At 40.2% G+C, this 20,348-nt stretch overlaps 1 protein-coding gene across 1 annotated transcript in view; it reads left to right on the forward strand.

Moving 5' to 3' along the window:
* The window catches only part of PLA2R1 (phospholipase A2 receptor 1), a 126,492-nt gene that overhangs the window by 41,282 nt on the left and 64,862 nt on the right, over positions 1-20,348 (forward strand). Inside the window, exons 6-10 of the mRNA XM_064287449.1 lie at positions 6,152-6,265; positions 6,764-6,907; positions 10,321-10,515; positions 12,138-12,295; positions 16,336-16,434. Of these exons, the coding sequence (XP_064143519.1) occupies positions 6,152-6,265; positions 6,764-6,907; positions 10,321-10,515; positions 12,138-12,295; positions 16,336-16,434 (710 nt within the window). The remainder of the gene's footprint in view (positions 1-6,151; positions 6,266-6,763; positions 6,908-10,320; positions 10,516-12,137; positions 12,296-16,335; positions 16,435-20,348) is intronic.

Consider the following 20,348-nt stretch of genomic DNA (forward strand, 5'->3'; position numbering starts at 1 on the left):
ATTTAACACTATGAGACAGTAAGACGTCACAAGAATCGTACTAATAATCTATGGCTAGTGTTTCACCTGTCACCTAAACACTCCCCTTTCTTTAAAAGATTAAATATATTTTTTATGTTTTTTTATGTAAACAGCTTTTTAAGGGAGCCCTGGTGGCGGATGCAAAGGTTAAGTGCTTGGCTGCTAACTGAAAGGTTGGCGGTTCGAACCCACCCAGTAGCTCTTCAGGAGAAAAGACCTGGCGATCTGCTTCCATGAAGGTTACAGCCTAGAAAACCCTATGGGACAGTTCTGCTCTGTCACAATGGGTCACTATTAATTGGAATCAACTCGATGGCACCTAAAACAGCTTTACAATTTTTTGGAAAACTTGTAACAGTGTCACAAATTTAGTCACTTTCATTAAAAATTACTGACAGTATTTTTTTTCACATTTTATTGCACAAGTAGTACATGTTTATTCTAGAATAATTTTAAGAATTCAGGTACACAGAAAGAAAAACAAAAGCAAAATCTCCCATAATTCTCTAATCCAGAGATGACCATGCCTTCTGTATAATCATGTAAATGCACGGGGGTGTATACATAGTATCTATAATGAAATGGAATTAAACAAAAACATGAGGCAGCTGCTGCACTGTAGTGAAAGCAGGAGCTACAGAGCCACAGTGCCTGGATTTGAATCCTATTTCTAGGTAAACTACAAGTTTACCTAGGCAAGTAGTTAAGCTTTCTGAGCCTCAACTTTCTCTTCTGTAAAATGGAGATAAAAATACAGTCAGGTGAAGTCTTAGAAAAGTGCCTGGCACACATAACAAGCACTCAGCATGTTTTGTTAGCTATTTCACAAAACTATGCATTGTTGTTGCTGTTGTTAGGTGCCGTCGAGTCGGTTCTGACTCATAGCGACCCTATGGACAGCAGAACGAAACACTGCCCGGTCCTCTGCCATCCTTAAAATCGCTGTTATGCCTGAGCTCATTGTTGCAGCCACCATGTCAGTCCACTTCGTTGAGGGTCTTCCTCTTTTCCGCTGACCCTCTACTTTACCAAGCATGATGTCCTTCTCCAGGGACTGATCCCTCCTGACAACATGTCCAAAGTATGTAATGTGCAATCTCACCATCCTTGCTTCTAAGGAGCAAACGATGCATAGAATTTAGTAATCTGTTTATTCCATGTGAGTGCATATAATGAACACTTGTCTATGTCTATAAATATAGATCTACATCATCATTTTTAATGGTTACGTAGTATTGTAAGTTGGTAATAATAAATTTATCTAACCTCCTACTGGAGCTCCTGGGTGGAGCAAACGGTTAAATGCCCAACTACTGGCCAGAAGGTTGGCAGTTCAAACACACCCAGAGGTACCTCAGAAGACAGGCCTGGTGATCTCCTAAAAGATCATAGCCTTAAAAACCCTATGGAGCAGTTCTACTCTGCACACAGGGTTGCTGTGGTCAGAAGTGACTTGACAGCAACTCACAACAACAATCTCCTACAATTAATTAGGTTTTTATTTTAATTTTTACTGTAATTTTTTTTTTTTTTTTTTTTTTGCTACTATAAACCATCACTGCCCATATCTTTGTGCATTGTTTCCCAGTTATTTCTCTATAAGCTTGTAGACGTGGATTCACTGGATGGAACAAAGCCCATTTTAAGGCTTTTTAAGCACATTTTAGTGCCTTCTGGAAGGACTGTAACAAGTACACGAACAGTGCATGTGGGCCCTTTCCCCACCATCATTCAAAAGTGGGAAATTATCACTGACACTGATTTGAGTGAGTCACATTGCGGGAAAGCACCAATTTCCAAAATTACTGTTACCCTGTAATGGCTTTTATTTAAAATTTTGTACACCATTTATGAATTAAAATGATCTATCTTAACTGCTAGGATTTCTAATACAGGCTTGGACTTATTCCTCAAACGTACATCATGCTTTTTAAAAACTAAGACATGTCAGACACTTTGATTTAAATACTTCAATTCTGTAATTAGACTTTGGGGATTGTTTAGGAAAACAGAACTCTACTCATGAAGAAGAAATCCTGTTCTGAGATAGGTAATTTTCTTTTTGTTTTTAAGAAGAGAATAGCCTAAGGTGTCCTGCTAATTGCTTTTTCTACCAGCTTAAAATGTAAATTTTACTCCGATAAGAAGATGACCGGTGAACGTTAACTGTCCAAAGTATGTAAGATGCAGTCTCGCCATCCTTGCCTCTAAGGAGCATTCTGGCCGCACTTCTTCCAAAAGAGATTTGTTCATTCCTTTGGCAGTCCATGGTATATTCAATATTCTTCACCAGCACCACAATTCAAAGGCGTCAACTCTTCTTCAGTCTTCTTTATTCATTGTCCAACTTTCACATGCATATGATGTGATTGAAAACACCATTGCCTGGGTCAGGCGCACCTTAGTCCTCAGGGTGACACCTTTGCTTTTCAACACTTTGAAGTGGTCCTTTTCAGCACATTTGCCCAATGCAATGCGTCTTTTGATTTCTTGACTGCTGCTTCCATGGCTGCTGATTGTGGATCCAAGTAAAATGAAATCCTTGGCAACTTCAGTCTTTTCTCCGTTTATCATGATGTTGCTCATTGGCCCACTTGTGAGGATTTTTGTTTTCTTTATGTTGAGGTGCAATCCATACTGAAGGCTCTGGTCTTTGATCTTCATTAGCAAGTGCTTCAAGTCCTCTTCACTTTCAGCAAGCAAGGTTGTGTCATCTGTGTAACGCAGGTTGTTAATGAGTCTTCCTCCAATCCGGATGCCCCATTCTTCTTCATATAGTCCAGCTTCTCGGATTATTTGTTCAGCATACAGATTAAATAGGTATGGTGAAAGAATACAACCCTGACGCACACCTTTCCTGACGTTAAACCAATCAGTATCCCCTTGTTCTGTCCAAACAACTGCCTCTTGATCTATGTAAAGGTTCGTCATGAGCACAATTAAGTGCTCTGGAATTCCCATTCTTCGCAGTGTTATCCATAGTTTGTTATGATCCACACAGTCAAATGCCTTTGCATAATCAATAAAACACAGGAAAACATCCTTCTGGTATTCTCTGCTTTCAGCCAGGATCCATCTGACATCAGCAATGATATCCCTGGTTCCACGTCCTTTTCTGAAACCGGCCCTAATTTCTGGCAGTTCCCTTTTGATATACTGCTGCAGCCGTTTTTGAATGATCTTCAGCAAAATTTTGCTTGTGTGTGATATTAATGATATTGTTCTATAATTTCCACATTCAGTTGGATCACCTTTCTTGGGAATAGGCATAAATATGGATCTCTTCCAGTCAGTGGGCCAGGAAGCTGTCTTCCATATTTCTTGGCATAGACAAGTGAGCACCTCCAGTGCTGCATCTGTTTGTTGAAACATCTCAATTGATATTCCATCAATTCCTGGAGCCTTGTTTTTTGCCAATGCCTTCAGAGCAGCTTGGACTTCTTCCTTCAGTACCATCGGTTCCTGATCATATGCCACCTCTTGAAATGGTTGAATATCGACTAATTCTTTTTGGTATAATGACTCTGTGTATTCCTTCCATCTTCTTTTGATGCTTCCTGTGTCATTTAATATGTACCCCATGGAATCCTTCACTACTGCAACTCGAGGACTGAATTTTTCTTCAGTTCTTTCAGCTTGAGAAACACCGAGCGTGTTCTTCCCTTTTGGTTTTCCATCTCCAGCTCCTTGCACATGTCATTATAATTGTCTTCTCGAGAGGCCCTTTGAAATCTTCTACTCAGTTCTTTTGCTTCATCAATTCCTCTTTTTGCTTTAGCTGCTCAACGTTTGAAAGCAAGCTTCAGAGTCGCCTCTGACATCCATCTTGGTCTTTTCTTTCTTTCCTGTCTTTTCAAAGACCTCTTGTTTTCTTCATGGATGATGTCCTTGATGTCATTCCACAACTCATCTGGTCTTCGGTCACTAGTGTTCAATGAGTCAAATCTATTCTTGAGTTGGTCTCTAAATTCAGGTGGGATATACTCAAGGTTATATTTTGGCTTTTGTGGACTTGCTCTGATTTTCTTCAGTTTCAGCTTGAACTTGCATATGAGCAATTGATGGTCTGTTCCACAGTCGGCCCCTGGCCTTGTTCTGACTGATGATATTGAGCTTTTCCATCATCTCTTTCCACACATGTAGTCAGTTTAATTTCTGTGTGTTCCATCTGGCAAGGCCCATGTGTATAGTCACCGTTTATGTTGGTGAAATAAGGTATTTGCAATGAAGACATTGTTGGTCTTGCAAAATTCTATCATTCAATCTCTGGCATTGTTTCTATCACCAAGGCCATGTTTTCCAACTACTGATCCTTCTTCTTTATTTCCAACTTTCACATTCCAATCACCGGTAATTATCAATGCATCTTGATTGCATGTTCGATCAATTTCTGACTGCAGCAGCTGATAAAAATCTTCTATTTCTTCATCTTTGGCCCTAGTGGTTGGTGCGTAAATTTGAATAATAGTTGTATTAACCAGTCTTCCTTGTAGGCATATGGGTATTATCCTATCACTGACAGCGTTGTACTTCAGGATAGTTCTTGAAAGGTTCTTTTTGACAATGAATGCAACACCATTCCTCTTCAAGTTGTCATTCCCAGCACAGTAGACTATATGATTGTCCGATTCAAAATGGCCAATTCCAGTCCATTTCAGCTCACTAATGCCTAGGATATTGATGTTTATGCATTCCATTTCATTTTCTGATGATTTCCAATTTTCCTAGATTCATACTTCGTACATTCCAGGTTCTGATTATTAATGAATGTTTGCAGCTGTTTCTTCTCATTTTGCGTAGTGCCACATCAGCAAATGAAGGTCCCGAAAGCTTTAGTCCATCCACGTCATTAAGGTCCACTCTACCTTGAGGAGGCAGCTCTTCCCCAGTCATCCTTTGAGAGCCTTCCAACTTGGGGGGCTCATCTTCCAGCACTATATCAGACAATGTTCTGCTGCTATTCATAAGGTTTTCACTGGCTAAGGCTTTTCAGAAGTAGACTGCCAAGTCCTTCTTCCTAGTCTTACTTAGTCTGGAAGCTCAGCTGAAACCTGTCCCCCATGGATGACCCTGCTGGTATCTGAATACCGGTGGTATAGCTTCCAGCATCATAGCAACAATACACAAGCCCCCACAGTATGACAAACTGACATGTGTGTCAGAGTAGAACTGTGTTCCATAGGGTTTTCAGTGACTGATTTTTTTGGAAGTAGATGCCAGGCCTTTCTTCTGAGATGCCTCTGAGTGAACTCAAGCCACCAACCTTTCAGTTAACAGTAGAGCACATTAACTGTTTGCACCACCCAGGGACTCAATTGTACAAGCAGTACATTTATTCTAGAAAAAATTTTAAAATTCAGGTACACAAAAAGAAAAATACCCCATAACTCTACCATTTCAATAATCATATTTTTCTGCACCAGTGTGTCAGTGCACGTGAACATACATTGTACCTATAGCAAAAACGGTAAAGAATCCAAACATGGAGAGCTGTGGTGCAGTGGCTAGGAGCAGAGACTACAGAGTCAGCCTGCTATAAAACCTTCTCCTCTCCAATGATGATAAAGAAATAGCCTCTCATTTGCACTGAGCATGGCCTTCATATTAAATCCTCTCCCTTAGTGTTGTTTGTTTCACTTCTTTTCCCAACCTGCAACAGATCCTTCTGGGTACTCCAATCCTTTGAATTATGTTCCTTTTGGTGAGAAAGCTTCTACTAGAACTCAACACTGGACCGCCCCTTCCCTTCTCTGCTTCATATACCTCGACACTTCCTTCCCTACCCTCTAAAACTCTTAAGTCCGTGAGTTCACACAATAAGGTTGCCTCAAATTTGTAACCTTGAGTCCTTGTAGATTGATGGCCATTGAAAGCCACCATCTCTGGATGCTTGGATTAAGCGCTTCACAATGAAAGAACTGCTGCCGGTGAGCCTTTCAGGAGAAGGCTGTGTTTCTCAAGACAGTGGCACTTGCTTTGTTACTCTGAAACACCAGGGCCTGAGATGGTAACACCTAAACTTTCCTGTCATTGACTGGGATTAATTTATGACTCTATGTTCCCAGAATAAGAAAACAAGAAAGAAATGTAACTTTTTTTTTTTTTTTTTTAAATCTGTAATTCTATTCAGAGCATTTAAGCGGTGAAGCAGTGGCAGTGTGGATAGGTCTGAATCAGCTGGATGAAGATGCAGGCTGGCAGTGGTCAGATGGAACACCGCTCAGTTATCTGAACTGGAGTCCAGGTACCCTGAACAATTTTTAACCTGTGATATGTAGCATCATACTGCAGCCTTCAATAGGAGCATTTCCCATGTATATACACGTTATTCTGAAAGTGCCTTATAAGCATTTTTTAAGCCCCACTGAATTCCTATGAGGCAAGCTTTTCTAGACAAGAAAATGGAAGCCAAGATGTAAGCTAGTTAGCCAGGGTGGCAGGAAGATTTGGGTCAGAGTCACGATTCCAGTCAGTTGTTTTAAAAATAGCAACATGTTGCAAAGTACTTCTCTACTTAAAACGATAAAACCAGCTCTTTTGTGATCTTTGAGAAATCATGGAATTCTCATTCCAGGACTTTGACTGTGAAAGTATAGATAAAATAACGTCTTATAGAATTTACTACATATGGCAAAGAGAAGGGCCGCCCTTTTGCTATTAAAACTACATTTCAATATACGTGTATTACACTAATGATATTTGCATCTGTTGTTAAAAAGAAACATGCGCATTGTATTTTCAGACATAAACTTTGAGCCATTTGTTGAATATCACTGTGGGACATTTAACTCATTCATGCCAAATGCCTGGAAGAGTCGGGATTGTGAGTCTGCCTTGCCTTATGTATGTAAAAAATATTTAAACCACACTGATCACGAAGTAGTTGGTAAGTGTTTATAAGTTGTTCTTATGCATTGCTTAATTGCCCTCTGAACATATTCAAATTTTTTTCTTGCTAATAATTAATCATTTAAACTTAGCTAAGGCTGGTTTGTATTTCTATGAATAAAAACACATAGCTGGATAATATCTGTTATTCCAAAGGTACCAGAAACCCTGGTGGTGTAGTGGTTAAGTGCTACAGCTGCTACCCAAAGGGTTGGCAATTCGAATCCGTGAGGTGCTCCTCGGTAGCTCTGTGGGGCAGTTCTGCTCTGTCCTGTAGGGTCGCTATGAGTCAGGATTGACTTGACAGCACTGGGCTTGGTTTTTTTGGGTTTCCAAAGGTACCATGAATTAAGAAAATACAATTAGGTTTTTACTAAAAACTAATCTACAATCGATCATGGAGATGGCGCAGGACCAAGCAATGTTTCCTTCTGTTGCGCATAGGGTTGTCACAAGTCAGGGGCTGACTCGACAGCCAAGCCTGTTGCCATCAAGTGGATTCTGACTGATAAGGACCCTATAGGACAGAGAACTGCCCACAGGGTTTTCAAGGAGTGCCTGGTGGATTTGAACTGCCAACCTTTTGGTTAGCAGCCAGAGCACTTAACTACTACATCACCAGGGTTTCCATAAAACATTTTATTCACTCTTTTTTATTTTTAATTTGCATTCTTAGTCATTCTGCATTTTAACAACATACACTTCCTTTTCTATTCTAGTTTTGAGTTTGATTTATGGTTCCCCTAGAAATTAAATGCATCAGAAAATAATTTTAAAAATTCTTTACTTCATTGAGTTTCTACCATACCCCATATCTCTTATTAGTGACACCCCTCCTCCCCATAACATACAAAACTTTCAGATGTAATTAAGACTTAATACCTAATTACAATCTAGTACCTGAAGTCCAATTATTTCTGTTACGTAAGGTCTATTGCTTTTTTCTAGTTTCTGTGGGAATTAATGCCATAGCTCAGAAAGTAGAGATAAAAACAGAGCATTTTTAAAAGAAGCATCATTAGAAACCACTTTAGATTTAAAATATTAAGCTAAATTATCGTTTTTAAATATTGCTCCTTACAATTAGGTTTTAGCTTTCTTTTTCCTTCAAATAGCCAAGCTTGGGGGTATTGTAGAATATGCAGGAAAAAAAAAAAAAAGGATCTTGTTATTTTTTTATGTAGCTATTATTTATTTCAAGGATTTGCTGAAATCGCTACAGGCAGTTATTATCCTTCTCTCTCTCTCTTCCTTCTTTCATCTTCCTCCTTTGTTTCTTCTTTTTTTTTTTTTCTTTGTTTCCTTACCTCTTCCTACACTCCCTCCTACCACCCTTCTTTACTTCTGTTTTAGTTATTCTTCTGACGTACTAACTGAGGTCAAAAGGCTAACCCGACCCATTGCCGTCAAGTCAATTCCAACTCGTAGCGACTCAAGTCGACTCATAGCGACTCTATAGGACAGAGTGGAACTGCCCGCATAGAGTTTCCAAGGAGCGCCTGGTGGATTCAAACTGCTGGCCTTTTGGTTAGTTGCTGTAGCTCTTAACCACTACACCACCAGGGTTTCCAAGACTAGAAATGTTAAACTAAACTTACCTGGATTATATCTTGTTGCTTCAAGTTCAACAGATTCTTTTGGTCCAGTGTTTTCAAACTGTGTTCCCAGGATTCCTGAGTTCCTTGCTTGGCCTGTTCTTCCTTCAATCAGAGTGGTCCCTCTTTTATCTTACCTTTACAGTGACATATAAAATATTCCATTTTTAAAAAGGGTTCCATGACTTCTTTTTTAGGTTGTAAAACCACTGAAGTAGATGATATCTTAACGTTCTAACATTCTCTGTGATTGTAGTTGCTATCTGAGTCCTAGAAGCAATTTAAAAGAATCTGTCCTCATTCCCAAAAGCAGTGAAGTTGTATCTAACCAAACTAGTGGTTAAGGGAGGCATCGAGCTGTGGTTTAGTGAAATAAAGTAAAAATGCTATTATCAGGTCAGGGACAAGCTCCCGGAGGAGAACCAAAATGTGTCATGCACACCACCACCTTCCCCTACAGTGTTCAAAGCATGATGGAATTATTTTCCTCTAGTCCAGCAATGCCCAACCCAGAGGGACACCACCAGGCTGTCAGACTGGCACTCAAGATGAGTCCTGTGTGTCATCCTTCCTGTAAAGGAAGTGACCAAGGTTTCAGGCTTTTTTTTAGCAGAGCATAAATACCTACACCTCTGTCATAAATGGCGAAAGCTATGGCTACTAACCAAAAGGTCAGCAGTTTGAATCCACCAGGCGCTCTTCGGAAACCCTGTGGGGCAGTTCTACTATGTCGTATAGGGTCGCTATGAGTCGGAATCAACTCAACGGCAGCAGATTTGGTTTTTGGTTTATCTTAATTACCTAGTGCTGCGGTAACATAAAGGAGCCCTGGTGGTGCAATGGTTAAATGCTGGGAGGCTAACCAAAAGGTTAGCAGTTCAAATCCACCAGCTGCTCCATGGGAGAAAGATGTGGCTGTCTGATTCCACAAAGATTACAGCCTAGGAAACCATATGGGTCAGTTCTACTCTATTTTATAGGGTTGCCATGAGTTGGAATCGACTTGACAATAATGAGTTTAGAATGGGTTTGGGCTGTAACAGAAGTACCGCAAGTGTGTGGCATTAACAGAAGTCTATTTTTTCACAGTTCTGGAGGCTCAAAGTCCAAATCAGGGTCTCAGCTGTGTTGATTCCTTCCTTTTCAGTAGCCTCAAGTGTTCCTTGGCAATCTTAGCATGGCGCCTGTCTTTCTCCATGTGCATGTCTCTGTGTCTAAATTGCTCAGGAGAGATTCGATTTAGAACCCACCCTACTCTGTTAGAATCTAATTAACATAAAGAAAATCCTATTCCCAAACAGGATTACGTTCGAAGGTATAAGGGTTAGAATTCCAGCACATATTTTGGGGGACACAATTTAATCCGTAATGCTCTCCCACATACTATATATAAAATCTTTGGAATACCATATGAATTGCCTTCCTTAATATTCTTTTTCTTTTTTTTTTTAGTTTAAAATGGTCCCGAAAATGGACAACTTTAACTATTAAAGTTTATATCTAGTCCTGACTCTCCACTTCGGTTGTATGACTTCTGGCAAGTCTCTTTACCTCTGTGGACCTCAGCTATCCCATCTTGAAAATGAACCATTGAGATTAGATTAGATCCTTCTCAACTCTGAAGATCTAGAATTTTATGATCTCTATGTCATTGCGTTATGTTTCTGTGTTTTGTTTTTTTTTTTATGTCATTGCGTTATGTTTCTGTGTTTCGAATTTTTCAAGTAACCATATATTGATAGCAATTTATCATTAAGGGTAACAAGTAATGCTAAAATAATTGTGAAAAATGGCATTGTTTTGTTGGTTTAAGGAGAAAAGGATGTTTGGAAATATTATGCTACACGCTGTGAGCCTGGCTGGAATCCCTACCATCGTAATTGCTACAAACTACAGAAAAAAGAGAAGACCTGGAATGAGGCTTTGCATTCTTGTCAGTCTGATAATGGCGCATTGACAAGCGTAGCTTCGCTAGCAGAGGTGGAGTTTCTTGTAACCCTCCTTGGAAATGGTGAGCGTCAACTTCCTTTAATTTAAGAAGCGTGAAATATAATGTAGTAACTCTTTTTATTAGTGCAATTGAAAAGAAATTTAAGCTATTTAAAAGTGATTATGGCATAGATGCCTGAAGTTTCTAAATATTTTCCAGGAGTGAAAATTCATTGGATTTTTACAAAATACATGTTTAGAAACTTTTTAACATCTTCATATATTCCGGATATAGTAGACGGTTTTTAATGCTTTTTAAAAAGGGGCAAAGGATCATTTTCTGAAACCTATAATAAAAAACTTGGACCTGTAATTTAGATTTATGGCCACTAGATAGCAATAGTGTGCTGTCATGTAATCCAAGCACTAAAGGGAACTCCTTAGGCAAATGTAGAACTGCCACATACGGTTATGGCAAATTGTTGAATTTAAATAACTTTAACCAGTGAAAATGAATAATTTATTTGGTGCAGTGGTTTTTCAAGCTGTGTCTAGTGTTCAGAAGTTCCAAGCTCCTGGGCCTTCACCCGGCTTTAGCCCATGAGGATACCTCTGCTCCTACTTGTTTATGTATTTAACACAGAATTCTGCTGAAAAATAGAAATCACTGACTTAGAGCAAATTTTTTAAAATGAAAAAAATCCCCAAATGGTACTCTGATAACTTTCCAATGTTAGGCTTTAGTTTGGAGTGACAACAAAAATCCTTCTCTGTAATTTTTCGTCACCCTTTGCATCTGGGATTAAAAGAATCCTGTGGGTACCTCTTTCTCAACCCCAAAACCCACTGAAATCCAGTTCATTTCAACTCTTAGTGACCCTGTAGGACAGAGTAGAACTGCCCCCATAAGGTCCCCAAGGCTGTAAATCTTTACCGGAGCAGACTGTCACAGCTTTCTCCCGTGGAAGAGCTGGAGGGTTTGAATTGCTGACCTTTCAGTTAGCAGCTGAGCGCTTAACTACTATGCTACCAGGGCTCATCCCTGTCTCGACCAGGAGGCTTTAAAGTCCCTCTCAGCCACCTAGAATCTTTTCATTCTACCTAGGTTGTCATTCTACTCTGTCCTATAGGGTCGCTATGAGTCAGAACTGACTCGATGGCAGTGGGTATGGGTAGGCTGTCAAGCTTGATTTACTTTTCTAGTAATCCTATTGCTCCCATTTCAATGCTTCTAAGAGCTTTTGCTCTTCTTCCCCCTGAGGGAAAAAAGACAAAGAAAAAAAAATGTATCTTAAAGCTAGACTATCATTAAGACCTTTTTTTTTTTAATGTACTTTTCCTAGCCCAATGGACCTTCCTGTTTTTCCTTTCCCTAGGCAGAAGCAAAGCCAGACTATTCAGATCTGCTTTACATACAATAACAGGAACTAATTAGAGTCCCAGGGATCTGTCTTCCTTAAGCTTTGTCCTTGCTTTAACTTCAGGTGCTACCCTGCCTCGCTTACAAGGCCTGTATCACACAGATCGGAATATTATGGGGGGGGTGGGGGGGAAGGCTTGAACAGGTATTTTAAACCAAGACTTAAGCAGGTTTCATCACATGAAAAATAAGGAGATCACACTCAAAGTGGTAATAGTTCTAGTGCATCACCCCGTTTGCAGATAATAGGATTCCTGAAAGTAATTTACATTTATCTCTTACAGAAAATGCATCAGAAACATGGATTGGTTTGAGCAGCAGTAAAATTCCAGTGTCCTTTGAATGGTCTAATGGCTCCTCAGTCACCTTTACTAATTGGCACACACATGAGCCCCAAATTTTTCCAAATAGAAGCCAGCTATGTGTCTCAGCAGAGCACCCGGTAAGTTCATTCATTCATTCAATGCTCATTTCGCTGGGCTGGTATTGAGGGCCACCTGTGCCAGGGACGTGGGTTGCGGGCAGGGACCAAGACAGGCACAGTCTCTGCTCCTGATGGGGCTTCCATGCTAGGCAGTGAACGAGTGCACACAGAACAAAGAAAAAACATGACAAATATAGTTGTGAAATGATTGCTTGGGGAAATAGTTGACATGATAGTGATGGGGCAGCTACTTTAGACAGGACAGTCACGGAAGTCTCTCTGAAGGGGTGACATTTAAGCTGGGACTTAAAAGAATGAGAAGGATCCAACCTCCTGAAGAGTAGGGGGAAGAACATTCCAGGCAGAGGGGCAGCAAGTGCCACGCCCAAAGGCCTGCTGTACTTGTTAATCAAAAAGGAGGCCATTGTGGCCTGAGGGTATGAACGGTGAGGTTTGGTAGGAGGTGGGGCAGAAGGAATGCAAAAACGCCAGGCTTACCTGCCTTGGTATTAAAAAAAAAAAAAATGCCTTGAGCCAATTAGGACTCCTAGTGACAGAGTAGAACTGCCTCACTGAGTTTCCGAGAAGTGCCTGGTGGATTTGAACTGCCGACCTCTTGATTAGAAGCCGTAGCTCTTAACCACTATGCCACCAGGGTTTCCAGCCTTGGTGTGTGAACCACTTAAGGGATTTAATGAGATGTTGGTGGTTCAGTGATGGAATTCTCACCTTCCATTCCTGGCCAATGCACTTCGTGCTCAGCTGCCACTTGTCTGTCAGTGGAGGCTTGTCTGTTGCTATGAGGCTGAACATGTTTCAGTGGAGCTTCCAGACTAAAACAGACTAGGAAAAAAAGGCCTGACGATCTACTTTTGAAAATCATCCAATGAAAACTCTACGGATCTCAATGTGCAAGGGTCACCGTGAGTTGGGGGCTGACTCCATGACAGCTAACAACAAAGGGCTTTGAGGAGATGGATTGTATGATCTGATTTACATTTTAGAAAGTAACTGAAAAAGTAAAAGAAAGAAGAAAGTATCTGTGGCTGCTACATAGAGAGTGGATTGGGGAGGGATAATATGGAAGTAGAGAAACCAGTTTGGTGGCTAGTCCAGAAGTTGAATTAGGGTCACGAAGATGGAGAGACTTCGGCAGATTCAAGGATCCTTTGGAGGACAAGACTTGCTGCTAAATTAGATCTGGCAGGTGAGAGAGAGGTAGATTTTGGCTTGAGCATCTGGGTGGATGGTAGTGCCATTACCGACCAAGGTGGAGATGAGGGGAAGAAGTGAGGTTTGGAAAACAAGTCTGATTAACACAAAAAGATTTCAACAGTGTGCATAACCTCTTTGAAAATGGTGAATCAATGGAAAACCTCATTCATTTCTTCACATGAATGTGGCCTTAACATTACCATTATCCCTCTGTTTAAGTCACTTATTTATCTAAAACATCTGACTATACAGAGCTACTTAAATCCAAAGAGATGTAAAGGGTTTATTGTATGTTTTAAACAGACTTAGTTTCCTTGACCATAGAGCTTCTGAACTGTAATAAACTCGCTGAGATTAGGAGGCTATTGGTGTTTGGTAGAGGGCCTTTTTCTAACCACCAGGATCCCATATCGGGTTCCCCCAAGGAGTGGTTTATTAAATGTTACTTAAGTAACTTACCAAGTAATTGTGTCAACCAGACATCAAAAGTCTCTAAGCAGTTATTTTATAACACATTTTGTTGTTTTATTTTTTAAGGCTGGCATGGACATATGCCACTTCAAATCTAAATGCTAAGGCAGTGTATCGGAGTCATATTTGAGGAGGGAGAAAGAATGACCTCTCTAGATGTCTGCCATGGGTCTACAAGTTTGCCCTTGGGTTGTTCTGACTCATAGTGACCCCATGTGTGTCAGAGTAGAACTGTGCTCCACAGGGTTTTCAGTGTCTGAGCTTTTGGAAGTAGATCACCAAGGCTTTCTTCTAAGGCTCTTCTGGGTAGATTTGAACCACCAACCTTTCAGTTAATAGCCAGGTACTTAACCATTTGCAGCACCCAGCGACTCCATCTTGGGTAAAGACCAGCTGAAATGCACCATAGTTTATTCTTTAGTATTTAATTCTTTATTGGTTTTAATATAATTAAGATGATCTTAATTTCCTATGGATATTCTCCCTTTTTATTTGACGGACATGGGTATCCGATTTAGCACATTTATAAAACAGGAGTCAACATTTGGACGACATTACTTTTAAGAGAGTAAGGAAAACCAAAAACTAAACCCGTTGCCGTTGAGTTGATTCCGACTCATAGTGACCCTATAGGATAGAGTAGAATTGCTCCATAGAGTTTCCAAGGAGCACCTGGTGGATTCGAACTGCTGACCTTTTGGTTAGCAGCCACAGCACTTAACCACTACGCCACCAAGGAAAGGTATTAATTTTATCGAATGTGCCAGACAATGCTATTTTAAGTGGGATATGTGTTGTGGTCTCTTTTGTGGCAACTCAGTAACACCTTAACTAGTAGATGCTTAGAAATGAACATTTATTTCCATTAAGTAGAACTTAATTCGAATATAACGATTATAATAAATAAGTTACCTAATCATAGTTGACATGGAAATTTGAATGTGAGAGCCAAGGAAACGATTTCATTTATTCATTCATTCATCTATCCAACTATCCTATAAACTGGCTGGTTTGCTGGGAGACCCCATGAGAGAAGGGTGCAGGGCTTCTCTTACAGATTAAGGCATCAGCCTCCAGATAGTATGCTTCTGAGGGTGATGGAAGGGCTCCGTATTCCTTTAAAACCCTGGATGCCTGAGATACGGCCTAACTTTGAATTGTGTGGTTTTAGGCTAAGGTTCTGATTTGTGTTAAAATTAGAAATCCTTTAGAAGAATAAAATTGTAATCTGTTAGCTGTTACAGTTACTGCATCTCATTATTAATGAAGGCTCCAAAAGCAGCCTTCAGTAGAACCAGGAGAAGACATTAAGATGTTTGCCTGTCATACAAAGAGGAGGTTGGAAGAAAAGCCTGGCAATCTGCTTCCGAAAGCCTTCAAAACCTTATGGAGCACAGTTCTACTCTGCAGTCAACTTGTCAGCAACTAACAACAACAATGCCAACCTCTTAGGAACGTTGAGAAAATATATGAAAATCACCTGACATTAAGCCTAGCCCGTGGCAGATTATCAAGAAAAACCGGTTCCTCCCCTCCTGCCCACCCAATCCGGAATTGCATACCTTGGAATTATCTATACTTTGGCACTGGCAAGAGAGTGAAAAACCTTTCACTCAGAGAGAGTGTCAGCCCTTTCCTATGATATTGCAGGGTCCTCAGATATTATCCCATTCTGAAACACTTATTTATTTATTTGTTTTTTTATTAAGGTGAAATTCACATAGCATACAATTAGCTGTTTCAGAGTGTTCAAACTGGTGGCAATTTGTGCATTCACAGTGTTGTGTAACCACCACTTTTCTCAAATTTCAAAACTTTTTCTTCACCCCAGGAGAATACCCTGTGCCCATTGAGTAATTACTGCCCACCCCACCCCCAATCCTCTGGCAACCACTAATCTACTTTCTGTTTCTATAGGTGTGCCTACTCTGGATATTTTAGCTAAAGGAATCATACAACATGTGGCCTTTTGTGTCTGGCTTCTTTCATTTGGCCTAATGTTTTAGAGGTCCGTCCAGGTTGTAGCATGTGTCAGTACTTTATTCCTTTTTATGGCTCAGTAATATGCCATTGTATGCATGTGCCATAAATCAACCATTTATCCATTCATCCCTTCATGGATATTTGGGTTCTTTTCAACTTTTGGCTATTATGAATGATGCTGCTATAAACATAGTTTCTGTGTGGACATGTGTTTCCATTTCTCTTGGGTACATACCTAGGAGTGAAATTGCTGGGTCATTTAGTAATTCTGTGTTTAACCTTTTGAAAAACACATAATATTATTCGTACTTTTACTTATAGTAATTGGTATTGCCAATGGCATCAGTAATGGAGTGTATTCATTCATCTTGTAACAATTTTCCTTTTAGGAGGGACACTGGAAAGTTAAAAATTGTGAAGAAACACTTTTTTACATTTGTAAAAAAGCAGGCCATGTCCTTTCTGATACCGAATCAGGCTGTCAAGAGGTAAGTGCTTTTAACCTTGCAATTTATCTACAGGAACTTTTCGTAACTAGAATCATTTATCCACCATCACTTTAAGGTGAATCTTTCTCCCTCCTGCCCTCCCTCTTTTTTCCCCTCTGTCTTTTTCCTTCCCTCTTCTTTCTCTGTCTTCCTTCTCTTTCCTCCTTCCTTTTTCTTTCTTCTCTCCTTCTCTTTTTCTTCCTTTCTTCCTCCCTTTGCTCCTTCCTTCCTTCTCCGCCTTCTTCCCTCCCTCCCTTCTTTCCTCCCTCCTTCCTTCCTCCTTTTTTTCTGTGGGTTACTTTTAACAAACCAGCAATTATCAGTTTAGAGGCATATGAAGGATTTACAGCTCTGGGAAAGCTACTTTTATAGGTCATTTTCTTACCAGCCATTTTGACCTAAAACTATGTTTCTTTTGAGATTAAAAAAAAAATGTAAATTATCTTGTTGTACCATCTGTACAAACAATGACGGTCACATGATGTCCTGTCTCACACATGGTTTTCATAATTTTGAAGTTGGATGTCTGAGTAAAAAGTCGTGCATTCCTTTGGGTCAGAGAGTGAATTTCTGCACCAAGAGTCTTGCCTTCCTTTTCACTTTAATTAGACTTAAATATTTAAATAGGATACAATAACAGAGAGGAATTCATTTTTTGCAATATATTTACTAACTGGGAAATGGATAATAAAAGATTATTTAAGCTTAATATTTTAAGGATTGTAATGCCGCTAACCAAAAGGTCGGCAGTTGGAATCCACCAGCTGCTCCTTGGAAACCCTATGGGGCAGTTCTACTCTGTCCTATAGGGTCAATATGAGTTGGAATTGACTTGACGGCAACGGAGTTTTTTTTATTTGTTTGTTTTTAAGTAATAAAAAATCTTTGATATGTTACATTTAAACTTAAAAGGTAGAAGATCATCTGTTTTAAATTTCCTGAAATATATTCAATATTCTGTAGTAAAGCAAAAACCTAGAAACCACCAGTGTCCTCACAAATTTATGCAATTCTGTATTAAATATTTTCTCTTCTAACCAAATTATTTATGTTCCAGAAACTGCATTGTATTCATTAGTCAATGCGTAAACATGAACAATTCTTCACACTCTACAGCTGGACAATACCCATTCCATCACTGACTGGTCACCAAATAGTTCATCTCATGACTGCAATTCCTGAATGAGTTCTAGCTGATCACCTATCTAATCTCTTTCTCATCAGAGATGTTGGTTGCTGTTCTGTACAAACTTTTGGTTACTGGTTCCCTTTCAGAACAGCATTACCAGTGTTTAAAGATTGTAAGCCCAGAGATGGTTCTCCAGCGTTATGGTAAAATTCCCGTTAGTTTCAATACGCATCCATCTATGAATATGGTTTTTACCAGTTCTTTCAGCGATTTGCTTCAATGCAATTCTCTAAACAGTCTGCACATGCAAAGTCAATTTATAATCTCAGTCTTGATAACTTTAAAGGAAAAGTATTTTTTTTTCCTCTAAGTCCCTTGTTTAGGATTGGACAATATGAAAAATTGCTCAGAATTGTCATTATCATAATTTCATTTAAAAATGAAATGGCATCTAGTGTACAAAGGATATTAACCAGTATAATCAATTGCTCTTTTTATTTTCATTGAGTGGACAAAGGCTTAGAGTAAAGAGTCTTAGTTTTTCTGGTTATTACTAGGGTACGATTTATTTATTTTTTATCCGTTCGTATATATATTGCTAAAGAGTCTCTGACCTAAAAACTACCTATGAAGAGGAAATGTTTTGTCAGAAAGGTCAATTTGTCAGCCTTCCTCAGCCTATGCTTCCAAGTACAAAAGCAGTCTCACTTCCTTGACCCTAATACAGGCTGGTCCTCACAAGGCTCTGCCTGGAGCTGTCAGTTACTTCTGGCAGAGAAGGTTGCAGGTAGAAGTGAAACGGATGAGTTCAGAGCAGGTGACACTGGTTGGCTGGGTGCAGGAGAGCCTATGACCCACACCACATTTAGTAATATATGTTTTGAACTGAAATAGCTGATTTCTAAAATAAGCTTTTCTTTATTTCTTTTAATTTAATTAAGACCTTTTCCAAGTAATATACTATAAATCATTTTGTATCTGATCAAAAGCTGGTAAGTATTGGCATGTCACAAAGGGTGGGATATTTTAAAACTGGTGAATAAGTAACAATAGATAGATATAAGTGATGTGATCTTGTGATACGGGAAGAAAAAGAGCTAAAATAACTCAGCTGAAATATGGAAGATTAATGAGTGCCTGAGGCCTGTGCCTGTATGATTATAGAGCCACCGTTCATAGGTCCCAGAGCTGACCACGGAGCTGCTGTTCTGCATTTTTGTCCAAGGGCCAAGTCTTGCTTTCTTTCTCGCCAAAAGCCCAGGCAGTTAGTTTAGGAAAAATCTTTACAACAAAATACAACAGTCATGTGCCGCATAGTGTCCTTTCTGGCAACTCCGACCACATACATGTCCGTGGTCTCAGAAGAATCTATTTTTCTTTTAAAGGGAAAGCAGGTCTCCTTTTGCTTATTATTTGCCGCTCATGACTTTAGAAACCCCAAACGCCCAGAGTGAATGAGCAGCGGGGATCCAGGGAGCACCCCAATCCCTGCAGCGCCTCCCCCTCCGCCTTCTCCTCCTTCCCCGGAGTTCGCTCCAGCGCAGGGCAGGGCCTGCCGCAGCCCCTCCACTCCTGCCTCGGGCGGGTGTCCGGCCGGAGTGCTCCCCGGCTCTGGCTCCTGGCTACGGCTGCACAACATTTGGAAGAGGCCACACCAATAGTGCAGCTGCAGGCGGGCCTCCACCTTCAGCCGGGCTCCCCGCACCCGCACTGCCCCACGTGCACAAACTACAGATCTGGCTGCCGGGGGATACAGCTCTCAGGCTTTGTCTGGTGGGCTCCCATAAGGTTTTAATATAATAGGCTTTTGGGGATTGGACTGCCTGTATCTAATATGGTGTTCGCACTATGTCCAACTCACATAATGTCCTACTTCACGGAAGTATTGTAGATGTTAAGCAATGCATTGTGTGTATATTTTGGCTCTTCTCTATCTGGAAGCATTATAATCCAGCCAAGACCGTCTTGGATTGCACCAGAATTGGGCTCTAGGCCCGTCCACTAGTGTGTGAGGGTATCTAAATCCCTAATCGCAACAAATCTCAGTGAGATAACATGAGGTAATCAATGGGGGTGGGGAACAACCTGTTGACATTGAGTCAATTCCAACTCATACGAAAAAATGCAATGTTACGTAGATGTACATGTCCTCTTTACTCAAATGACTCATAATCATGAAAAAAAAAATTGCCATCGAGTTGATTCCAACTCATAATGAGCCTATAGGACAGAGTACAACTGTCCCATAGGGTTTCCAAGGCTGTAACCTTTACAGAAGCAGACTGCCACATATTTCTCCTACAGAGTGGCTGGTGGGTTAAAGCTACCAACCTTTCTTTTGGTTAGTAGCTGAGTGCTTAACCACTGTGCCACCAGGACTTTTTCATAATTATAAAAAAGAAAGAAACCCAAACTCATCCTGGAGTGGATTAGAACTGCCCCATAGGGTTTCCAAGGAGTGTCTGGTGGATTCAAACTGCTGGCCTTTTGGTTAGCAGCAAAAGTCTTAACCACTATGCCACCAGGGTTTCCATAATCATAATAGGTAAGAGTAACTGCACACTTACCTAGACCCTGGCCCTGTTCTAAGGTCTCTTCCTGCATTGTCTCCCTTTGACTCTCAGAACAACTCCATGGATACTATTACCCCTTTTTTACGGATAAGAAAAACTAAGATGCTGAGGGATTGACTAAGGGCACATGGTGGTGAAGCATTCTGACTTCAGAGCCAACGTTTTTAGTTTCTACCTCCTGTAGGGACTATTTGTATGAAATTCCATAAGTC

The sequence above is a fragment of the Loxodonta africana genome, chromosome 6 (genome assembly GCF_030014295.1).
Source record: "Loxodonta africana isolate mLoxAfr1 chromosome 6, mLoxAfr1.hap2, whole genome shotgun sequence".
Taxonomy (NCBI): Eukaryota; Metazoa; Chordata; class Mammalia; order Proboscidea; family Elephantidae; genus Loxodonta; species Loxodonta africana.